At 36.6% G+C, this 18,897-nt stretch overlaps 1 protein-coding gene across 2 annotated transcripts in view; it reads left to right on the plus strand.

Annotated features, from left to right (window-relative positions):
- The window catches only part of BZW2 (basic leucine zipper and W2 domains 2), a 92,233-nt gene that overhangs the window by 9,765 nt on the left and 63,571 nt on the right, over window positions 1-18,897 (plus strand). For both annotated transcript variants that reach the window (XM_049893274.1, XM_049893275.1), the window contains exon 2: window positions 11,786-11,850. In XM_049893274.1, coding sequence (XP_049749231.1) covers window positions 11,793-11,850 — 58 coding nt within the window. In that variant the 5' untranslated portion in view covers window positions 11,786-11,792. The remainder of the gene's footprint in view (window positions 1-11,785; window positions 11,851-18,897) is intronic.

Consider the following 18,897-nt stretch of genomic DNA (forward strand, 5'->3'; position numbering starts at 1 on the left):
GAGTTTTCTGCTTTGCTCCCTGCTGTATCGCTGATACTAGAATGTTTGACCTCAGTCTGTGGTGTGCCCTCTGAGCTGGAGGAATGTTAGATGAGAGCTTGGATTTAGGTCCATGGTTTTCAAAGTATTTCATGCCTCGTGGATATCAGGTATATCATGAATATCAATTATAACTTACAAAGTAATTGTTGTTGTTAGCTGTCATGGAGTTGGCCCCCAACTCATGGCAACCCCATGCACAGCAGAACAAAAGGCTAGCTGACCCTGTACCATCCTATGATCAGTTGTGGATTTGATTCTCTTTTGACCCACAGGATTTTCAGAAATAGATTGCCAAGTCTTTCTTTCTAGTCCATCTTAGTGTGGAAGCTCCACTGAACCAGTCCGCCACTGGCCGACTGGTGGTGGATGCACTACAGGTAGCTGCACGTAAGAAATCGAACCTGGGTCTCCTGCAGAGAAGGTGAGAATTCCACCACAACCACCAATGCCTCCTCTAAAAAGTAATTTAACATATGTTAAATTATTAAAATATTAACAAACACAACTGCAACCCAAATGCATCACAGGATGTATTATAGCGTACTAGAGACCATCAATGCATTTTGACCTGTACTGCTAGATTTTTGTGCAGTGCGTGAAACAAAGCTCTACCCAGAGCTAGAATGGGAGCATCATGAAACTTGTCTTATTTCGTCCTCCCTGTATATCCATTGACTAGCACCGAACCTGCTGTGTTTGGTAAATGAATAAACGAATGAATGATTCTCTATGTGTTTGAACCTTGGGAAAAAAGCATAATTGAGAATTTGTAGCTCTGCATTGTTAATTTCTAACTTAAATTTGTGTGGTCCGCTCCTATGAAATTGTGTAAGGGAGAACAGGCCCATGGCATCAGTGTGTTGTCCCCTTTAAGCTCTAGGCTGCGCTTTGGCATTTCTGTTCAGTTCATGCTCTCTTTGTGTGTATAAGTAACTTTTTTTGTTGTTCCTGTGCAACCCTTCAAATAAAACTTTACCTGCTGGACAAATTTGAGGAGATCCTCTTCTAGAAGGATGGGGGCCAGAGTAGTTTGGTTGAGAGAAGTGATAAGTGAACGAATGTTTGGATTCTGCCTACCACTGCCTTCTTTGAGCATCCTGAAGGTCCATTACCATGTTTTTAAGCAATTGCTTCAAAACAAAATTCTCTCACCACTTACCAATCTAGGACATTATCCTGTTCCAGAAGATTCTGTTTTCATCTCCTCCCTAAAACCCTCTGATGAGAGAAACTCACTTCAATCCCCTTTACCTTCAAGAGTTATCTTCTCACTTCCTATTGGAACAAATAGTCACAGACACTCCCATCAGTTTTGTGTCTGTCAGGTCTTAATTAACTTACTTTGCTCTCTGATATTCAGTGCTCCACTCCCTGATGATTTCTTTCTCCTTGTCTGCCTAACTTGAGTTAGGGGGCCTGTGGTGGTGGTGTATGCTGTCAACAAGTGCCAAACCTCTAGGTAGAAAGTAAATCTCATGTAAAAATCATCTTTCTCTTCTAGTAAGTAAGGCTGAAAGTCTATTTAGCTATCTTCCTATGAAGTAGCACTTTTCTGGAGGAAAGAATATTTGAAATGAGGAGACTCTTTTTGAAAATTACTTCTTTTTTTTTTCAGTATAGGTAAAAATACCAAAGAAGAATGAAGTCTCCTAGTAGGACTGACTTGACATTCTTAATAGCTTTGTACCATGGGGTTTCAGGGACTCTATGAAAATTGTCACTCTTTGATGCCTAAATTTGAAATGTTCCAACAGAATAAAGTTTAGGCTTTAGTTAACATGCAAATCTGTGCTCTTCAGATAATTATATTTTAAAAATGAATATTAAACCCTTTTCTAAATGTAAGACACTCCTGGAAGAAGTTGACAGCAGCGACTTCTAGCCTAGGATACATTTTAAATTTTCTCCGGTCCTCTCCCCTTGATAAGTTATAATATTAAATCTAACAAATTAGAAAGGAAGTAATTATTGAATGTCTGACATGAGCTAAATATTGATGAAAATACATTTAAAAAGTTAAGGATCTTAATTGTCTTGTTTAAACAAAAAACGTGAAGAATTGACAAACATTAAATACATCTTTATGTGGAAGTGGTTGATTTTAGAGTTCACCATTTTTGATATATCCTGGATGACTGGAATCCCTCACATTTAACACAAAACCAACCTTCACATTTCAAGGGCAAAGTGATGTAAGACTTCTTAACGTGCTTTCTAATTACTTTGAGATTCTTTTACGTGGAACTAAAGCAGTGCATAAACAGTACATGGGAACACAAATTGATGCTTCTTATTTTGACAGCATGTACTTAAAATGAGCATACCTTTCAGACCAGTTATCCTGTTTCCAGGAACTTTTTCTAGACATATTCTTTCACAGGGTATTAGTATGCATAGTAATATTCATTTCATCTTAAAAAAAAAAAAAAAAAAAGGAAACAGCCAAATGCCATGAACATGCTGTTAGTTGCTCTCCAGTTGGCCCCCAACTCATGGCAACCTGGTGTATGACTGAATGAAAGGCTGCCCGATTCTGTGCCATCCACGTTATTGGTTGTGGATTAGACAACTGCTATCCGTAGGGTGATTTTTGGAAGTAGATCAGCAGGCCTTTCTTCCTAGTCCGACTTAGTCTGGAAGCTCTGCCGAAACCTGTTCGACATCATACCAACAGGCAAGCTTCCACTGACAGATGGATGGTGGGTGCCCATGGCCGAGCGTGAACCTGGGTCTCCCACAGTGGGAACTAAGAATTCTACCACTGAACCACCCATACGTTGTGCCGTGACAATAGAACTGGCTTAATAAATAATGGTCTGTCCATACAACAAAATACTGCGGAGTCATTAAAAAGAATAAAGGAGATCCGTAGTACTGAAATGAATGATAGCCAAAATAAGAAAAAAAAATCCAAGATACATAATTATGGGGGAGGAGGAAGCAAGTCACAGAACACTATTGATTTTTGATAGCATATAGCTTGACACATGTTAGGTGTCCAACATAAATGTCCAATATATTCAGATATATGTGTATATTACATATGTGTCATGTATGATCCTTATATATGCATAGGCATGTTCTGAATGGGTTCATAAGATACTGTTAAAACTGTTGCTGTCAAGTCAATTCCAGCTCATTGCAACCCTATAGGACAGGATAAAACTGTCCGATAGGGTTTCTAAGGCTGTAATCTTTAGGGAAGCAGACTGGCACTTCTTTCTCACATGGAGCAGATGGTAGGTTCGAACCTTTAGTTTAGCAGCCACACGCTTAGCCACTGTGCTACCAGGGCTCCTAAAAAAAAAAAAAAAAAAAAAAAAAACGATACTGTTAAAAGGGTTAAAAGATTTATTATTTCTATTGAGTGGGACTAGGACATGAGATCGGGAATGTAAGATTGGGAAGTGGACTTTTTACTTCGTATCCTTCTGTAGTTTGTTAGTTTTAGACATTAGTGTATTATTACTTTGTAGTTTAGTTTAAAGGAGCTAATTAAAATTAAAAAAAAAAAAAAGAGAGGCTACCTTTTCTTTTTTCCCCCCAAGCATAGAACTATAATATGATGAGCAAATTTCAAGAACATTTCCCTCTCCAAAAGATTTCTGCTCCTCCTAACGTGATACATTAGAGCACATTGCTTTTAAAAGATGCTAGAAGATGCCATTGAGCCAAGTCACATAACTCCAAGTTGGAAGGCAAGTAATTTTTTTTTTAAAGCTACACTTTAGTGTAATATTAGAAAAGATGATAAAACTGAATTTTTAATTTTTTCTGTATGTATGCATCAAAATAAGAATGAAGGATTATACATATTACATTAAAATTACACATATTCTATTAAAATTATATATATTATATTAGAATTATACATATTACAGTGTAAACTGATAATTGCTGAAAGTTAGTATATGTATTTTTCCTCGATTTTCCCCTAAATTTTCTATAGTATGATGAACTGATTTTATGATGAGGGATTTTTTCAGTAATTATCTTTTCGACAATAGGTGTTAATTTTTTTACACCTTTGTCAAATAATCAACTGGCATACATTATAATATATATGACCATATATTAATGAGATAAACAAATAGGTGACATAAAACCAAACCATGAGCAGTGCAGACCTTCCTCATATATCTACTTATGTAAATTTATACGTATTTACTGTTGATGCTTCATTCGTTCTAGTGCAATGTCAGACATATAATAGATACCGCCAGAAGCTTGACAAATTAATAAATATATTTAAACCATAGCTGGACATTTAGTCACTGGACATCCCTTTTTATAGGCTGGCATTTACTCTAAATTCTCAGAATTTACTATCTGAAATATTGTAGGTATGTACAACATGTTATCTTGTAGACAAAAGTTCTAAGGGCCTTGACTTATGTTGAGCAGATGTTTTAGGACACTACTATTTAAAATAATCTGAAACATTATATTTGAAGAAAGGACTTTGTAGCAGCCAAAATATGCTACAGGTGTGTCGTGTATGCATGTTTGCATCTTTCAAAGTGCTGAGGAAAATAGGATGACATCTGCAAGATTAGGCCATATGAAAGGTTGGCTGAACTAGGTCAGTTGCTGGGGGAAGGGAAGAATCTGGAGAGATTCCATTCAGGGTAAGGGTATGGGGGCCCCAGAAGGGAATATGCATGCCTGAAGGGACTCCATCCAGACTACATCGAGTAGTGGGCAGGAGTTGATAAGCCGAATTGGAATTATTTGGGCAGTTATTTTACACTTTTGAAAAGTTTGGGAAATATCCTTGAGATGAAATAAGCAAGATTATATAATTGTCTTAATTGGTTTCTATGTATTTTTATAATCCTATTTTTATTTACAGGGAAACAAAAAATCAGTACACAGATATTAGATGGGTATACTAGTAAGTTTAAGAAGTAAAATAATTTTGGAAATGTTTAAATGAAAATTAAATTATGGTGCATTTATGTCTTAAGGAAGATTTTGAATTAAAGTCTTACCACTATTTTTTCACAGCATGGCTCCTATGAGCTTTAATAATTCTTAACTTATGGAGTTAGCTACTCAGCACAGTTTAAGATTCTGCCACTAATGTCCCTTGCTGCAAAATATGTTTGTAAATTTTGGAGGAAGAAACTTATTAAGTTTCATGCTTTTTAAGAAAGACATTCCTGTTCTTTTATTCTGTTAAGTATGTTTTTGTTGTTGTGTCAAGTCAATGGCAACTCATAGCAACTCTATAGGACAGAGCAGAACTGCCCCACAGGGTTTCCTAGGCTGTAAATCTTTATGGAAGTGAATTGCCATGTCTTTTCTCCCACCAAGCTGAACTGCTGACCTTTCAGTTAGCAGCCGAGTGCTTAACCATTGCACCACCAGAATGCCTCGATTAAGTATAACAGCGGTATTTTTTAATGCAGAAGGTAATACTTTATTTTATTTAGAAACATTTTTTTTGTGTCATTAAACTAATATTTTAAATTATTTGTTTTTCACTGATAAATGCTACAAATTGCATTGAATTTGTTAGGGGTTATAGTTTTTTTTTTTTTATAGTTAAGCTTTTAGTTTTTGAGTTTGAGTGTGAAGAAGCTAATAAAAATCATTACATAGATATTAAATAAACAAGGTAATGCTCCTCTGGACAATGAATTATATATCGGCATCTATTTGTTCCTTTACAGAGTTAATAATTTAAACTTTTAGAGCAATTTAATTATTTTTGTTTCTTTTGAGAGAATGGTGCAACAATGTTAGCATCCTCGGAGATCCCTGGATATGACAGTAAATGCAGTCACTTAAACTTAACGTTCTGAGACGGATTTTATGATGCTTGTTCTTACAGTTTTAGCTTTAATGGAAAGGAGAATAGTCTATAATTTGGGCGAGTTTTTCATGGTAGATGACTTTGTTCCTCATTTAGAATATGAAATAAAAGATAATTCTGGGAACTTGCTCTTAACGCAAAATTTTTCATGAGAATATAGCAGTAAAGTAGCTCCATTTTTTTAAAAATGCTGTGTTGCTAGGGGTTATTGTACCTTTATGAAGTACTTTAAATTTTTAGCAGTTTTGTTGCCTTATATGTATATTTTCTTAGAATCAAAACTCCTTTTCTCCGATTGTTATGAAAGTAGTATTGACTGCACACAGGGTTTCACTTTCAAGTTTGGTACTTTTCCTTTTCTTTTTCACTACAGCCACAGCTTTGAAATTTGAATAAAGCATCCCTCAAAGCTTCTTTATTTGAAACTTATAATAAGCAAAAGTAACTGTGCTTTGGATATATAATTTCATCTTTTTATTAAAGTGTTTTGGGGCCATATCAAATATTTTAGTGCCCGGTATGGTCACCACTAGCCATATTGGCTATTAGAATTCAAATTTTAATTAATATGAAAATTAAATATGATTAAACATTCAGTTCCTTAGACACATTAACCACATATCTCAAGGGCTCAAGAGCCACATGTGTCTCTTAGCTACAATATTACACCATGAAGATACAGAACATTTCTGTCACCACAGGCAGTTTTATTGAACACACTGTTTGAAAGCAGGAGTCCAAAAACTACAACCTGGGGACCAAATCTGGCCCACTGCATCCTTTGTAAATAAAGTTTTATTGGAATACAGCATATGGCCATTCATTCACGTATTGTCTATGGCTGCTTTCACGCTGTAACAGTAGAGTTCAATAGTTGCAACAGAGACTGTATGGCCCACAAAGCCTCAATATTTTCTATCTATCCCTTTACAGAAAAAGCTTGTGACTCCTGCTCCAGAGTATACATATTCATACATCTGAGGCTGTTTGAATAGCATGTTTTTTATATGCATATCATGTATTAGTAAGTAGAGTATCATGTAAGGCAGATTATCACAGTTCAGAAATGAGCCAGACCAAACGAACAGTCAGAAATAGTGTCAAAACAAACCTCTAGATTATTGTCATAGCAAGTGACCTCTTGTAGAGACAATTAGAAGGTAAGCCCCTTTCTGGTAGTTCATATTCTTTCCAAAATGAAGAGAATTAAAGGAAGAAGAATCCTAGACAAGACTAAATAACATTCAGGGTGCCAATTCACTCAAGGTGGGCTGAGCAACTGGCAGAATTAGAGTGCAGTTGCCATAAGACCTCTTTGTGCTGCTGGCCATTGTCACACCTGGGCCCAGACCCTGGTTGGGGATTAAGCGATGGAATCTTCAGAGGACACAAGGTCATTTAGAAGATTGATAGAGTGAGGTAGGGTGAAATTTATCTAATATAGACCTAGAAATCTTTAATTAACTCTAGGCTTCAATGAAATTTACTCAAAAAAATTTTTAACTCAATATAGAACCTAGTTTCTATTTTTCTTTTTTTTTTTTTATTAATAGAATCCTTTTAGTATTTTTATGGTCCCCTTTTATCTTGTGAAATACCAAAAAAAAAAAAGTAATTCTATTGGATGATATGCATGAAATCTACTTGTTATACCTTCATTTTCTTTGTTTTTCGAAAATGCTGTTTAAGCTATGGAACTATTCCATTTTGGTCTGACATGAGGGGTGTGTGTGTGTGTGTGTGTGTGTGTGTGTGTTTGGCTTTAAATTTTTTCAGCGGAAGCCAAATTGTCGTGAGGCATGGATTGTACCCCAAATATTATTTGTCTTGAGGATTCTGTGTTGAATTCTGATTTATTTTCCCCTTACATATTTTTAGTTGATTTCAAACAATAAATTGTAATGCAATACAGATACAATAAAAGTTAGCTTTTGACATTAGCCTAATAGAACTGTCTGGGTTTCTTTGTTACTTTCCCAGGTTTAAACTATCACGGTTTCCTATTCAAAGTGCCCTTGATTCTCTTCAGCCAGGGCTTCAGTAAGTGCCTTATAAAGCCTGCCCCTCACTAGAGCAGATTATAGTGTAGCACAGAGAGCTAAATTTAGAGGGAAGCAGAGCCTCTGCTCCAAATAGTAACAGTTAAACGATAGATACTCTTCTTGGTGAACGAAATATCTTCATTTAGTCTTTCACTGCCAGTTGGTAAGTCTTGCTTTTTGTTAGTTTGTTTTAATTTTTTGATGTTATTGTTATTCTCCAGGTAGAATATATTGAGGGTGTGAAAAGTAAATCTACATAATTGGCCTATAAGAAACAAATTTTTGTGTTTAGAACTGAAATAAGCATTAACGAAGCTAAAGGTTTTTAAAATAGGGTAATTCTTTTATAGGCTATGTTTGGTGGTAATTCTCCATTAGCAGAAAAATAGAAGCAAGGCGTAACAGTAGAGTTAATTAGGGAATTTTGTGAGTTTATATTCTGGACCCTAAAATAAAACTTTTATTAGAGAGGTCTCACACTTAAATGATTAATTATAAAATAAAAACATCCATGGAAGAGGGTAATTCCTTCCTTGCAAGCTCGCGGGCTAGAGAAGTTTCAGCCTAGTTTACTCTGTTTTTGCACCTGGGTATGAGACCCAAACTCTTGACAGGTATTTTTCTTTGCGAACATAAGAAAGGAGACAATATGGGAGACGCATTTATATATATAATTATCATTTTGGTCCCAGTGAAATGTAAGGCTGATCCAGAGCAAATCTGTTGAAAATGCCAACAGGGAAATTTCTGAATGAAAGAGCCGAGCAGTGCATATAAATAATGAATTAGAAGCTCTATTTCTAACATCCATCAAATGAAATGGGATTTCATTGATTACGCTTATTGCATTTGAACTATTTTAAAATATAGCTGTTGCCCCATTCACATACTGCAATAAGTCACTTTCTCTGCCTCTGTTCTGGGTCTGTCTGATTGTTTCACCTATCACATCTTATTGTATATATTTGGATTTTATCTCTCCCACTAGGCCCTGTGCTCCTTGAGGGCATGAATTCTACCTTTGTATCTCAAAGCTTAATATACGAAGTTAATTTTACTTTTACAGGATTGGTAAAATTCTCTCTACTCAAGCCATGAAATAAGTTACTTTTTTGTGTTTGTTGCTTTATTCTTAATTGACCTCACTTTTTACATAATGATGTAATTTGAAGTTTTTAATGATAAACAGATTGTTATGTGAAGCTTGAAGTTTCTCTTCATAGCGAGTGAAGAGAATTTTGGTATATAAATTGACTAATAATTTTCTCATGTTCTTCCCTTTTGGTTTTCTAACTCCAGTCTTCGCACATTTCATTATAATGCTTTGTCTTCTTGAATTGCCCTTTGGAATTTGTTCAGCTCTTTTATACGATCATTTCTTCCATTCACTTTAGCTATTCTATGTTCAAGAGCAAGTTTCAGAGTCTCTTCTGACATCCATTTTGGTCCTTTCTTCCCTGTCATTTTAATGACCTTTTTGCTTTTTTCAGGTATGATGTCCATGATGCCATTCCACAACTCGTCTGGTCTTTGGTCATTAGTGTTCAGTGCATCAAATCTATTCCTGAGATAGTCTCTAAATTTAGGTGGGATATACTCAGGGTCTTATGTTGGCTCTTGTGGACTAGTTTTAATTTTCTTCAGCTTCACTTGAACTTGCATATGAGCAATTCATGGCCTATTCTGCAGTCGGCTCCTGGCCTTGTTCTGACTGATGATATTGAGCTTCTCCGTCAGCTCTTTCCACAGATGTAGTCGATTTGATTCCAAGTGTTTTCCATCCTGTGAGGTCCACATGTACAGTCACTGCTTGTGTTGTTGAAAAAAAGGTATCTGCAATGAATAAGTCCTTGGTCTTACAAAATTCTATCATGCGATCTCTGGCATTGCTTCTGTCACCAAGGCCATATTTCCAGCTACCAATCTTTCTTCTTTGTTTACAACTTTCATATTCCAATCACCAGTAATTGTTAATGAATCTTGATTGCATGTTTAGTCAATTTCGGATTGCAGAAATTGGTAAAAATGTTCAATTTCTTCATCTTTTGCATTAGTGTTTGGTGCCTAAATTTGAATAATAGTCACATTAACTGGCCTTCCTTGTAGGGGTATAGATATTATCCTATCACCATCAGCATTCTACTTCAGGACAGATCTTGAAATGATCTTTTTGAAGATGAATGCGACACCATTCCTCTTCAATTTGTCATTCCCTACATAGTTGTGTTTTCGCACATAGTAGACTGTATGATTGTTTGATTCAAAATGGCCAATACCAGGCCTTTTCAGCTCACTAATGCCTAGGATATTGATCTTTATGTGTTCCATTTCACTTTTGACATCTTCTGATTATTAATGGATTTTGCAGCTGTTTCTTTTCATTGCCACATCAGCAAACGGAAGGCCCTGAAAGCTTTACTCCATCCAGTTCATTTCTGTCAACTCCACTTCGCGGAGGCAGCTCTTCCCTAGTTGTATTTTGAGTGCCTTCCAACTTGAGGGGTTCATCTTCCGGCACTATATCAGACAGCGTTCTGCTGCTATTAATAAGGTTTTCACTGGCCAAGTTTTTTAGAAGTATATCGCTCAGGTCCTTCTTCTTAGTCTGTCTTAGTTTGGAAGCTCTTCTGAAACCTGTCCACCATGGATGAACCTGCTGGTATGTGAAATACCAGTGGCATAGCTTCCAGCAACACGTAAGCCACCACAGTACAACAAACTGGCAGACAAGTGGTGGCCATAAAGATTACAGACTAGGAAGCCTAATGGGATAGTTAGGCTCTGTCGCATAGAGTCACAATGAATTGAATATCGACTCTGTAGCACCTAACGATAACAACTATGATATTAACTAATTAATGCTGATTAACATTGCTAAGTGCAGACTAGTGAGGGAGCACTAGCCTCTCCTCTTGCAAAGCTGTGTCCAGTTAAGTAGCAAGTCTAATTTATGTACCGAAGATACAGTATTAAGTAAAACTTATGAAGTCCCTGCCTTCAGGGAGATTACACTCTCACAAGGAAAATAAACCATGGACAAACAGATAATAATAAAATGCTAGGCACTGATAAGGACTGTGAGGAGAAATCAAGCTAGGTAAGGAGAGAGAGAGAGTGATGAGGGCGCATGTTAGTTGGGATTGTCAGAGTAGGCCTCTCTAAAGTGGAAGCATTTGAATGAATGCTGGGAATAAGCCAGGTGAACATCGGAATAAAATCTTTCCCAAAAGCATGACAGGTACAGAGCTCCAGAAACAGACCTGGCTGGGCATATTGAAGAAAAACAGAGGGCAGTGTGGCTGGAGCACAGTGAGTGATGGGAGAGGGAGAGATGTAGGAAATTTAATCATAATCGTAACCAGAACCAGACATGTAGCACATTTTATTCTAATGCATTCCTTTTTTAAGGCTTCTTAATGTTCCATCTGATGACTGTATTAAAACTTATTTACCCAGACTCATATTTATGAACATTTAATGCTCCATTGTTTCATGAATTTAACAATGCTGCAACTGAATTCTTTTACAGACAAATGTGTACACACACACACGCTTATTTGCATACTTGTGTGAGTGTAACTGTAGGATAAATTCCTAGAAAAAGAATTTCTGGGCCACAAGTTATGCGTGTTTAGATTTTTATAAATCTTCCGAAAACATTTTATAGGGTTTATCCTTTACATGATAGTTTGTCATCTGTGGTTGCTTTTCCCATATCTTTTGCCAACACTGGCTATTAATAAACCTTTTGAATTTTTGCTAATCCAATATTTAAGATAGTATTTCATTTTTAAAAATATATTCAGTGCAAATGAAGTTCAACATAGGCTTATTGGGCATATTATTATTTGAAACCCATGATCTTTTTTTTCTTTGTTTTCAGAAATTTTATGAATAAGCATCAGAAGCCAGTGCTAACAGGCCAGCGGTTCAAAACTCGGAAAAGGGGTAGGTCGTGTTGTATATTTGTGGTGCGTGGGTGTGTGTGTGTTCAAAATTCTAATCAAAATATAAGATTGAAGGGGAAGAATTAGAATGATCCCTGTTCCCACTTAACCTCACTAATTCCACACATCTGAACTCTGGATATAGAATCTGAAGTTCTGATAAAAGCTACCTAATTGCCAATTACTGAGGTGTTTGATGTTGGACAAATCATTTAACTTGTCTGAACTTCAGTGTCTTTGTCTAGAAAATGGAGAGAGAGAGATCATTATATCTGTTGTAGTTGCCTTACTCTCTGTGAGACTGACTATGAAGGCAGTTGATAAACTTTGCTTTTTTTTTTTTGTTTGTTTTTTAATAATATTTTATTGTGTTTTCAGGGAAAGTTTACACAACAAATTAGGGTCCCCTTTAAGAAATTTTATACAAATTGTTTTGTGCCACTGGTTACAATTTTTACAAAGTGTCAGTACTCTCATTATTTCCATTCTGTTTGTTCTGTTTACATTGATCTAGCTTTGCTTCCCCTCCTTGCCTTCTCATCTTTGCTTTTGGGTAAATATTGACCATTTGGTCTAATATAGTTAATTGTTTAAGGGAGCACATTACTCACAGTATTGTGATATTGTTTATAAGCCAATCTATTATTTGTCTGAAAGGCGACCTGCAGAAATAGCTTCAATTCCAAAACTTTGCCGTTTTTGACATAAGCATTTTTATTTGGTTTTTGTTTTCTGTTTTTGAGAATGTGTTGATGGCAGAGATGGTAAGACTAACAGAAAAAGGATATTAGGGAGACAGATACTGAAGAGGGTTTTACGTACTCAGAACCTGAGAAGTATGATTAAAGCTGTTGCCTAAATACCCTTATAATTCCTATCATACTTTCAAGTATCTTGTATTGTGGGAAGAGAAGCGGTAGACCCAGTTCAGTGATGACTGGTAAAATTACTGCTTGTATGAGTGACTTCGCTTTGTGATTTAGTGTTCATCTTACTGTCCTTTCTGTGCAAAGAATATTTTATTAGTGCTGAGGTGGCACTAGTCTGTCCTCTTGTGATGTTGTGTCCATTTAAGTAGCAAGCCTAATCACGTAGACAGTAAAGAAGGCCCAATACAATAGATTATTTGGATCAGAAGAGCTTGCAGGAGTCACTAGATACCTATAAGGTTGGATTTAACTGTAAATGCTTCCTGCTGGAAAGCTTTGCACTCACACTAAAAAATGAAAATAAAAAAAAAAAATTAAGTAAAAAAAGAAGTTACTTTTATAGTATTTCTGTCTTGAGTTCTTTTTTTTTTTTTTTTTTTTGATTTTTTTCATCCCTAGCTTATCCTCATAAACTAAGCACAAGTATAGCATGAGAAACCCCCCTCTGTTTAGTCCTCATCCTAGTCTTGCAAACTGTGTTCCTGCTACATTTCCCCCATTGAAATCTGAAAGCAGGTCTCGAACACAAGATGCTAAGCAGCATCCGTTTTGTCATTGTTTAAAGCAATCTTAAAAAAAATAGGCTTAGATGATTTCTAAAGAACTTAATCAGTAAGAACAGTAGAGTTGAGAAACCTAATTACAGTTAAGGTACTGTTGGACCTAGTAACATGGTAATATTTAATATATGCCCAATTGCGAGGTGCAGAAAGGTTTGCCGTTGCCTGTCTGCTGAGAGAATGTGATAATCTCAGACCTGGATCTCCAGCTCAATTGACTTTATTGCTGTGACGCTGATTCACTGCAACTGAGCCAGAGAGCCAAGAGAGGGCCCGGGAATGTGTTGCCCAACAGCAGACGTGATTCATCAGGAAAACCGGCCCTTGGAGACAACCTTCAGTTTGGAACTGGGAGGATTTTCTCTCTGAACTGGTTTGCTCCTGATTCATTTGGTGGTCAAGATTGCTTCTGAGTCTTTTGCTGTTCTTGTATTCAGGAAAAGGTTCCCAGAAATAGATTGTATACTATTTGTCAGTTGATCTGGATTTACATATCTCAGGTCTGCTGGGGATTTACTCTGCACTTGAAGCATTTTGTGACGAACTGCTAACTGGGAGCAAAAAAAAAAAAATGGAGTCAACTTCATAATAGTGAATTACCTCCTAGATGATTTATTGTGTCTTGGTTTTTCTTTGCTGTTTGGCTGAGGCCAGCTTCAGATAAATGGTTAGCAGTTTTGTAGCGCTAAGAAAAAGCTTGTGAGAATATTTCAAGGTCATTTCGATTGCCTGCCTTCTAAAGATTTATCTTTAGTTTGAAACGATTTCCTAGCAAAGCTAATGCTCTTCCATGCCAAGTTAGTACAAAAAAAGTATTTTTTATTGGTTAACATTAAAATATAATAAACATGGTAGGGCACATCATGCAGACCTTCATCCACACCCTTTTTTCTTTTGTGAAATATTCACATCTTATGTTCACCAAAGAAATTATGTTTTCTGGTGTGGTGTGCGGGATTCTGAAGGAAATAAAAATTTCTCCCCTGAGTCAATTATTACATTTTGCTAAATAAAATATTTAATAACTAAGCTGGCTTTCCTGAACATTTTATAAGGAAATTGGGTGAAAATTAGTAAAAATAGGAGAGAAAAAAATGACCAGATTCTAGGTGTCCAGAGTGACCTCACACTGAGGTTTTTCCCTGAAGCATTAGATCTGTGCTGGTTAGATTTACAGTAAGTGGTGTTAGTAACTAATTGAATAAACCTTCAAATGTTGATAAATATGTGCGTGTGTGTGTGTAGTTAGAAAATCATATTTCTAATTAATTGCCTATACCACAGTGATGTTATTTATTACTTCATTAGCACATTAGAAAAATGCTATGTTGAACAGCTATTGTGGTTTTCATAGTAAGCAATGTATTTAAGTAACTTACAGGCATATTTGAGTGTCAGAAATAGGCCCGCTTCTCTATGCCAGTACAAGGGCTACTGTGACTAACCCTTCAGTGTCACATCTGTGATTCACCAACACAGTATAAATTTGAGACCCTAATTACATACTTCCCACTTCAAGTGAGGTTTCATCTGCCACATGGAAACTCATGGAAGCAGTGGCATGTCTCCTTTAAGATTTTGTTAGTATTTCTGCTAGGCTGTTATGAAATATAAACTGCATATATTGTTGTTTCAGATGAAAATGAATTTTTGAATAAAGTGTTATCTTGTTTCCTAAGACTTCCACTGATGTTCTTGAGTTATTCTTGTATTCCTATTGATGGACACTTTATCTTAGCAGACAAGAGCATATCTCAACCTGGAAAAGAATTAATCCTACACCAAAGGTGTAGATAATTTTTGAAGATCCCTAGCCCTTACTGAGGTTAAGCTATAAGTAATCATTTTGACCTAATGCATTATTGCTCACTGTTGAAGTGTACTTGGCCATGATATGCTTTCTTTCTCCTTTTTACTTTTCCTCTTTCTTAGCAATTCTATTGGAAAATTATAAACAGAGAATGAAGGATTTTTAGAAACACAAGTCTTTAAGTTCTCTCAGATTCAAAACCAAGTCCTCTGAATTAATTCTTGGCATAAATACCTTATTTACCAACCTAGATTTCTCAATGCCTCAATTTGTAATTTTAAAATCATCAAAGTCTGTTCCACCACCTGAGTCAACATGCAAGCGTGTTGTCATGCCATTACCGAGACCACCTCAGTTGATTTTGGGAGCTGGTCACAAGACTTAATAAACAGCTTGTGGTCCTTTTACTTCTCATGTTCTCGTGTTGTAGGAAAGAAAACATCTTTTTCCATGGAGAGACCGTGCTTAGGAGGGAAAGTAGCCTTGGCTTGCCAGTGAGTTCCTCCTGCACAGAGTCAGCTCTTCCTTCCTCCAGTTCTGCATAATGTATTCCTCTAGAAAATGAGCTTGGTCTTCTCCCCCACTACACAACAAGACCCTAATTATATTTTTTTCTGCAGTTGACATTTGCATGTTCTTGGCTACATAATGTTTAACTTATGTGGCATCAAAGGAACTTTTATCTCTTATTCATGACGAATATTGTTCCAGTTAATTTATGTATGTCTTTTTTTTTTTATGTTATCTCAATCTGTGTGACTGTGACTGGTACTGGGACTGCTATTCTCTGGTTCTGATGCTGTAGTGTTAACCACTTACAACCCATTCCTTTGGTTAGATCACTTTAAGGGGCCAGCCTGCACAAACCAGACTAGTTGCTAAGTATTTTAAGTATAGTTTTTAATTTTATCAAAGTTACGCATGCACGTGGTTTAAATAGTCAAATAGTTCTGTCAGATTTGTTATAACAACAGCAATCGTCATCTCCCCTGTCTGCCTTCCCCCACCCCCACCAGTGGAACTCTTTCAATTCTTTTAGCTGATTCTTTTGGCTATTTACTTTCATGTAGCCAAGTATTCTTATATGGCTGTCTTAATTATCCAGCGCTGCTATAACAAAAATACCATAAGTGGGGATGGCTTTAACAAACAGTTTAGAGGGCTAGAAGTCTGAATTTAGGACCAGATCCAGGGGAAGGGCTTCTCTGTCTCTGTCAACTCTGGGGGAAGATCCTTGTCATCTGTCTTCTCCTGGCCTAGGAACTTCTCAGTATAGGGACCCAGGTCCAAAGGACACGAACTCCACTCCTGGCTCTTCTTGCTTTGTGGTAATGAGGTCCCTCTCCTCTCTGCTCCCTTCTCTCTTTTATATCTCAAAAGAGATTGACTCAAGACACAACCTAATCCTGTAGATTGTATCCTGCCTCATTAACATAACTGGTCTAATCCTGCCTCATTACCATCATAGAGGTTAGGATTTACAACACAGAGGATAATTACATTAGATCACAAAATGGAGGACAACCACACAGTGCTGAAAATCATGGCCTAGCCAAGTTGATGCACATTCCGGGCAGACACAATTCAATCCACAACAATAGTTATTTCTTAATTTTTCTGTTGGAAGTGTTATATATTGACTTCCTACTTCCTGCTATGGAGGATAAGGATTCAGCCCTTTTTCACTGCTCCCACCTGCCTGAATACCTCCTGTCCTTCTCCTCTAAACTTTCATTATATCATAATTATGGTTAGACCAGTGGTTAGTATGTATATCATCATGACTCGGTACGTGCTCACAGCTTAGGAGCCCTGGTGGTGTAACTGGCTAAGCACTTGGCTGCTAACCAAAAAGCTGGCAGTCCAAACCCACCTGACAGTTCTGTGGGAGAAAGACCTGGTGATTTCAGCCAAGAAAACCCTGTAGGGCAGTTCTGCTCTGTGACATAGGGGCACTGTGAGTTGGAATTGACAACATCTAACAACAACAGCATTCACAGTTTAACTGTGATCTCATTCCTTTTCTTTTTCTGAACCATATTTTGTTATCCCTGATTTAATAAATTACATATTTTTTAGTTTCCCTTGGCTTAAAATGCATTAGCCTTAAACTTTCCTTTGTTATGTAAATTTATTAATTCAAACACTTTAGAAATTCTAGCAATCACTTAATGTTGAAGAATCCTCATATATCAAGTTACATTATTATTATTATATTGAAGAACTCTCTCCCAGTTGAGTTGCTGCCTGAGCCAGCTGTGCAGCTGTCAGCTTCAGGTACCCACCCTTTCACCACAATCCCGGAGAGGGCTGTGACCACTCTTTTATGTGAGTCCTCTTTTCCCAGAATCTCATGTCTTACTCTTTTTTATATATTCTCTTGTTTTGGTGGAGTATACCCTTCAATAGCTTTCCAAGTAAGGCTGTATGAGAAATAATATTTGAGGCCTTACGTGTCTCAAAATATGTTTATTCTCCTCTCACCCTTGATTCTGTTTGGCTAGACACTAGAATTCTATGTTGGAAAATTGTTGTCCCTCAGAACTTTGAAGCAATTTCTTCTAGTTTCTGGTATTTCTATTGAGCAATTCAGTGTCATTCTATTTCTTGATACTTTATATGTGACTTGTTTTTTTTGCCCTAGAAATCTGCAGATAGCTGCTTTGTTCCCAGTATCCTGGAATTTCGTGATAATGAATGCGCCTTGTGGATCCACTTTCATTTGTTGTGCCGGGTGCCAAGACGACCTTTTATCTGGAAACTCATGTCCTTCAGTTCTGTGAAACTTTCTTGATTTAAAAAAAAAAAAATCACCTTTCCTTTGTTTTTTCATTTTATCTTTTGATAATACTTATTACTTAAATATTGGGCTGCTCTTTTTTTCTACCCTTTTCCTTATCTTTTTGTTCCAATTTTCTAGGTCTCTGACTTTTTATTCTGTTTCTGAGAGATTTTCAGCTTTCCTTTTCAACTTTCCAATTGAGTTTTTCACTTTTACCACGTTTTTCATTTCTAGAAGCTATTTTTTGTTTGCAAAATGTTTTTATAGCATTCTGTCTCTCTTTTTAACAGTTGCAACATTTTTTTATCTCTCTGAAGATAATTATTATAGCATTTTTCCTTAGGTTTTGAGATCATACTTTGTTTGCTCACTCCACCTACACCCAGACCCAGTATCCATAGGAAAAAAAGGGTGATGCCCTGTGAATTGAATCTTAGACCCTTTACTTTTAGTCATTTGTTCTGTTTAGCCTGAACTAGTCTAGTTTGTCTTCTGCATATATATGGTCCCTACTTTGTTCAAGATCTGGGTCTAACCTGACCTTCCACAAGAAGTTTCTCTAGAATCTAGACCAAAACTTATCAGACCATACCACTCACATATCCAAGTAGTTCTTTTATGCCTTTGTAATTGTTTGGTAAAAGGAGCCCAGCTGACATAATGGCTAAACACTCAGCTGCTCACTGAAAGGCTGACGATTCAAAAGATTGACAGTTCGAACCTATCAAGCAGCTCCACAGGAGAAAGACCTGGTAATCTGCACCCATAAAGATTACAGCCTAGAAAACTCTATGGGGCAGTTATGCTCTGTCACATGGGGTCACTGTGATTCGAAATCGACTGGATGGCACCTAACAACAACAGCAGTTCTGTAGTTGTTCGTCTGTATTCCCTGAGAATATCTGTATATCCTTCAAACTTCTGCAGCAGAGGTTCTCAATGTGGGGTTCAGACCCCTTCGAACCCT

The sequence above is a fragment of the Elephas maximus genome, chromosome 8, assembly GCF_024166365.1.
Source record: "Elephas maximus indicus isolate mEleMax1 chromosome 8, mEleMax1 primary haplotype, whole genome shotgun sequence".
Taxonomy (NCBI): Eukaryota; Metazoa; Chordata; class Mammalia; order Proboscidea; family Elephantidae; genus Elephas; species Elephas maximus.